This window comes from Meleagris gallopavo, chromosome 3, assembly GCF_000146605.3.
Source record: "Meleagris gallopavo isolate NT-WF06-2002-E0010 breed Aviagen turkey brand Nicholas breeding stock chromosome 3, Turkey_5.1, whole genome shotgun sequence".
Lineage (NCBI taxonomy): Eukaryota > Metazoa > Chordata > Aves > Galliformes > Phasianidae > Meleagris > Meleagris gallopavo.
The window spans coordinates 6564905-6570735 of record NC_015013.2 but is presented as its reverse complement, the minus strand read 5'-3'; the positions used below and the strand labels follow the sequence as shown (position 1 = coordinate 6570735).

General features: G+C 43.5%; 2 protein-coding genes across 2 annotated transcripts in view; both read right to left on the bottom strand.

The window, feature by feature from the left end:
* The window catches only part of NHLRC1 (NHL repeat containing E3 ubiquitin protein ligase 1), a 4227-nt gene extending 3266 nt beyond the window's left edge, over positions 1-961 (bottom strand). Inside the window, exon 1 of the mRNA XM_010708445.3 lies at positions 924-961. Coding sequence (XP_010706747.1) covers positions 924-961 — 38 coding nt within the window. The remainder of the gene's footprint in view (positions 1-923) is intronic.
* Positions 962-1861: 900 nt separating this feature from the next.
* Positions 1862-5831, bottom strand: part of TPMT (thiopurine S-methyltransferase) — an 8506-nt gene continuing 4536 nt past the window's right edge. Inside the window, exons 5-8 of the mRNA XM_019614287.2 lie at positions 4542-4616; positions 3771-3856; positions 2787-2831; positions 1862-2000 (exon numbers count right to left, since the gene is read on the bottom strand). Of these exons, the coding sequence (XP_019469832.2) occupies positions 1885-2000; positions 2787-2831; positions 3771-3856; positions 4542-4616 (322 nt within the window). The 3' untranslated portion in view covers positions 1862-1884. The remainder of the gene's footprint in view (positions 2001-2786; positions 2832-3770; positions 3857-4541; positions 4617-5831) is intronic.

Sequence of the window (5831 nt, the reverse complement as noted above, 5' to 3'; positions counted from 1 at the left end):
GCGCTCGGCAGCTCCGTGCAAGTCGCCGTAGCGTTGCTACTGCTATTCGTGCCCTGTATTGGGGCAAAGAAGCGGGCGCAATTGCACGCGATTTCTCTTGCTGTTCTGGGAAGCTTTTGAAAATGTAATATTTATCCTAATGGCTGCTTTTCCCACTGATGGCTGCACTCAGCTATCACGTGTCCACAAGCTCCATAAGTCCTAGTAGCTGTCACACCTAATCTGGATAGAACGAGAGGAGGCACTTGAACGAGAGAGGCACTTGAACTTCACTGCCAAGAAGTGGCAGCGTCCCGGATGAGCAGTTCTCTGCTCGTTCTGTCTCGCTGGCCACAAGAAGGTTACGTCTCTTTTCAGTTCTTAAAGCGGCAGTGGCCCTCAGCAGCTACGAGCAATACTGAGAATTGTAATGGAGTCCTGTGACGGTGCTGCACTCCCAGTACTGTGCTTGCTGTTGGGCCCCTTGCTACAAGAAAGACACTGAGGCCCTGGAGCACGTCCAGAGGATGGCAATGAAGCTGTGAGGAGTCTGGGGCACAAATTTTAAGGGAAGCAGCTGAGGGAGCTGGATTCTCTAGACTGGAGAAGTGGAAGCTCAGGGGGTATCTCATTGCTCTCTACAACTACCAGAAAGGAGGTTGTAGCAAGGCGGAGGTAAGCCTCCTCTTCTGCGTAACTAGTGATAGGATGGAAGAAAATGGCCTCAAGCTGTGCCAGAGGAGGTTCAGGTTGAACGTTAGGAAGAAGGCTTTCATCTCAGAATAGCGGTGAGGCACTGGAACAGGCTGCCCAGGGAGGTGGTGGAGTCACCATCCCCGGAGGTTTTCAGGAAAAGGGTAGCTGTGGCACTGAGGGGTGCGGTTTAGAGGGCATGAACGTTGGGTTGGTGGTTGGACTAGATGATCTTTGTGGTCTTATCCAACCTTAATGGTTCTATGAAATCATCAGAACATACAGTCATCGGTTCTAGAGACTCACAGCTCTTGGACTACAACATCAAAAATTCACATGGCTTTTCCTCTTGTGCTAGTATTACTGTCAGTGCAGCACATAAGTAATTGTTAGCAGGGGTGGAGAACAGCAGACTGTGCCAGCTTCCCACTTATCTTCCCCAGCTGCCCTTGTTGGCACCACAAAAAGCAGCATTTGAACCTGAGCTGCCATGACTCTGTGCTCACAAACTTCCCTTGCACAGACCTCCAGAGTTCTGGCCAGGCAGCAGCTGCTGGCAGCCACAGAGAAGAGACCTTTAGTTATTTTTTTCTTTAATTTCTGACTACATGAGCTGATAAATAGAAGGAAAAGGTACACTTTAAACCACTTATTTATACGTGGACTTTAAGGAAGGCTATGCACAGCTGAAGACAGAAGTCAGCTGTGAAGTCAGAGCTGATTCTGAAAACAAAATCGTCCAAAGATGTTCCACAGACATTTTTTCGTACATTGAAGCCTGCTTTAAGAGTACCCCAAAACATTTAAAACGAGACAAACATAAAAGAAAGGTAGGAGTGTACACATAACAAACGTACAGTTACAAGACTGGTGTAGTCAGGATGGTATGTATTTTACAGGTTTATAGTTAGAAAGATTATCATGGTGGAAAGAGACAATCAAAAATGAAATGCTCACCCGTGTCCCAGGCTTGCAGTAGAAAACTCCAAAAGGATGGATTTCCAGAAAGAGACCCTTCCTAGTGGCAGTCAGCCCTTAAATAGGGTCTAGGAGAGGAGCAGCCAGGCTCTGCCCCTTCTGGTCACACACCTAGATTGCCTTCACCTGTGCTCCAAGGCTGACCAGTCCTTGCCTCAGGTGATCAATCACTGGTTCAGGCTGTGATTCAATAGTTCCCATACACAGGAGGTATGTTATTTAAATTGATTTTAATCAAGCTACAAACTTTATTAGATACATTACTTCCAGAAAATAATCTAGTCCCCACTGCTTGTGTCTGTCTGAGAAGTCACTGATTTTCTGAAGACACTTAATTTCACACTGGCTGCCTGAAAAGGAAGAAGGAACAACTAATCAAAGAATGGAAAGTCACTGAAGAAAGTAAGACATCAGAAAACAAGATCTCATGCACAGATCTCCTCCTGCTCCCTACTGGTGTTACACAAATCAACTGAGGAAAACTTACCTGTCTCTTTTGCACTGGGATGCAGCTGTCCATGACAATGACTCACTGTGCACAGACACTTCAGAGGTCTCAGAAAAATGTACATTTAAAAGGAGTACAATATCAAAGGACACCAGGAAGAACGTTCGAAACTAAATACCTGCCACAATTCTAACATTATCTTTTAAATTGAATGGAGTTGTACATTTAGCATTTCTGTAGCATGACATTTTACTTTTCTTCTTTGTCTACAAAAGTACAGCAGAAACCAATATCTAAAGGCCTTATATAAAAAAAACCAGGGCAGATGGTGATGAAGTGCAGAGAAAGGTGAAGTGGTCAAACAGGACTGAAGCTACAGGGCCACTATGTGCAATCCAAATCCTGAGAGGGTGAACGGATGCCAGGAAAGGAAAGAGTCAGTGTCTGCCTCTCGGGTTTTCCTCATGTCTTTTCAAGAGCTGAGAAGCTGCATTAACAGCAAAAGCCTTAAGACAGCATGGCACTTATTTCCCTTATTACTTTTCCGTGACTCAATCTCTTATGTAAGAAACAAGCAGATGATTCCATCACTTGCTGCAGAGGTAGAAGCACACAAATACACACTTTTTTTGCAAAATAAAATAAAATAAAAATAAAAGTTCTAGGGGTTAGCTAAAGTACTACTTACCAAACAAGCTTTTAACTTCAGATTCAGGAACATAAAACGGTGGTCCTGGAAAGAAGATGGTGAAGCTAATCAGAGAGGAGACACAGGAAGGAGACAAATATCTGTACTGCAGCACCCTCAGCCTCTGTGTGCAGCCCCACCTGTGGGACCCAGAAAACACCATGGTGGAACTTCAGGTAGCCTCGGGTGCTGCTGCTCTGTTACCTCCAGGCTGCAGCCAGGACAGCCATGTTGTCAGGAGTTGGAAGGTCACAAACATGCCATGGATACAATCACTGTATCCATTCAGTGCAGCGTGTGAATTTAGCCAACAATCCCTGTATGTTATAATGGTATAATGCAAGCTATAAGCTGAATAATGTGAGAGGGAGAGCAATGTATGAAACTACTGTGACTAATGATAACAAGACCTATTCTTTGAAGGATAATTATGCCAAAGTGCTCAAAAGCAAAATATCTCTTTCTTTTGAGAGGCAGTAGCTAACATAATGAAAACTTAAAAAAACCTAGACATACTAGCACATAATAGAAGTTATAAAAGGGAAAAATACTTCATAGTTTACAGTTCCACCTCCTCCAGGCATATTCTGACCATGGTAGCAGTGAGGGGAAAGGCACAAGATGTGCAGCACATTGGGCTGCAGGTATTGGGCAAATAAACCAAGGGTCTAATGTGGTCAGTGCTCTTAGAAGTGCTGTGAGGTCCCTTGGCCAAACAGGGCGTATGATGTTATTCTAAGCATTCGCTCTTCCAGTTTCATTTCGTTGTTAATATATCTTGCTTTTCCTTCACTTGTCCTTGGCACATCTGAGTGCCAGAGAGAAAGGGTCAAGCTTCCTCAACACCTAAAAGAACCATACTGACACAATCAGCTAACAAAGCACTGTTGATAAAAAAGCAGTACTAAGATATCTACCACATCTATCCCCAACTTGTATTACTATACATGCAAAATCAAAACACGAGCAGTGCAAAATTCTCACCATTGTATTTGGTTGGATCATATGAAACTGTAATGAGGAGATAAGAAGAGTTTTTCTCCATTAGGGAGCTCATCAAGGTGACGTAGCTAAAAGGAGATAGTCATACTTTATTATTTTGGAACAGCACAAACATTTAAGCATAGCATTCAAACTATTCACCAAATAAGGTAACGTGTTCCTGTGCAGAGACAAGTTGAACTGACCTGCACAGCAACCGAGTAGAAATTCATGAGCATGAAATTCATGCAGCTCACGAAGCATCCCAAGTAAAGGTTTCTATGCACTCTCCATAAACAAGCATTTCTCTCTTTTCCCACATTCACCTCAAAACTAACAGACAAAACATTCATCTGCCATGGTTTAGAACGCAGTACCAATCTTTTGAAATCTGCTGGGTGGCCTCAAACTAAACTCGGGTTGGCTATGGGCAAGAATGAAAAAAATAATAGGGAAGCAAGGAGAAAACGAACAAAGAGAGGCAAGAGAAGTAGGTGGGGTGAAAAGGAAATAATAAAATTCAGATGAGACATGCAGCTCTGCTTCTGCTGGGTTGCAGCAAACCACATATTTTCCCACCAAGAGGCAGGGTGGCTTCCTGAAGGAAGCTCAGAAACAGAGAGGGCAGAGCTCTGTAGCTGCAGCTCGCCATAAAGAAAAATGTGTTTAGGTTACTTTATTGAGTGAGAGAGAATTCATCCCCGGGTGGCAGGAGGAAACAAAAGAGTCATTGGATACATCAGGGAAAAGTAACAGCCAAGCAAATTCACTGACCGTTGTCTGTCACATGGATTCACAGCCACTAGAGCTCCTCTGTCCCAAACCCCATCAAACTTGCCAACAATTGCACTGTAGAAAGAGGAAAAAGCTTAAATATAGCAATAGGGTTACGTTATCATTATTCAGATACTTCTGTGTAGTCACAAATGGTCTCCAGCTATCTGTACAGACCTGATTTGCTGATATGGTCCAGCATTTTCCAAACAATGCAAACAGGCTCTTGAGAAACCCTCCCGTACACTGTCCTGCTACGACAGCATGAGGTGCTGGAATTGCTCAGCATTTCCTTTTCTCTAGGGGGTGCAGAGACAAGCGGGAGGAGGACGGTAGTTTAAATACTTTGGGGATTTAAGTCTGGGTTTTTGGCAATCATGCTCCAGTATAATCCTTGAGGCAGCACTGATGTGTATTTGGGACGCTGATGGTTTACGGCCAACTTCTAAAGCCCACGTATGATTTCTAACACAAGTTAAAGAAGGCACCTCCCTGCATTAGGGCTACTGAATATGGCACACTCAGGCATTTTTAACACCTCAGTTCCCAGCTACATGCCCAGGACAGGTAGCTGCAGTTTGCAACTTGTTTAATCTTAGAAAAGCTAAGGTAAGCTGATGCTTGCCTCAGTCTAATGCTGCCACAGGCATTATTTGCCCCTGAATGTGCTGGCAGATGGCTTCAAGGACTACCCAAAGCCTGCACGTAGCCAAGACTATTGGAAAATGCCTTTGTTAATGGGTGGTAAGAGCAGTAGAAGATGTTTAGGGGTATAAAGAGCCTTGGTTCTGGTGGTTATTAAAACTGGAGATTAAAGAGTAATGTAATAATAAACTGCATTATTTTAGAAGTCTGAAATACATTTACTTAAAGAGAAAAAAAAAAAAATTGGTAATACCATTTTGTGCACTGGGAAAATGCCTGAGTCCCATTGCATCATTTTTCTTCACTTCTCCCTGCCCTGCTGCTCATTTCATTGCAACAGCACTTCTGAGTTTCTGGCACCTAACCTAGAAGCTCCTGTACTTCCTGCTCTACTGCGATGAGACATGATAACACTGTAAATTCTCAACTTCTTTCAAAGCTTGCCAAGACTAAGCCTCTAATTTAAATAATCAGTCTTCTATAAGAAAGGAGAGTTTTAAAGAGACAGTTAAGTATAAAGTGGGGATGAGGGGGGCAGGTAACAAACTCAACCACCTGAGGCTTGGAGGCTGTTCTCTGCATAGACAAGCCTGCTGTGTGAGCTCAGGAAAAACCCTGCTGTTTTTTTTTGCACCTGTTTTTTTT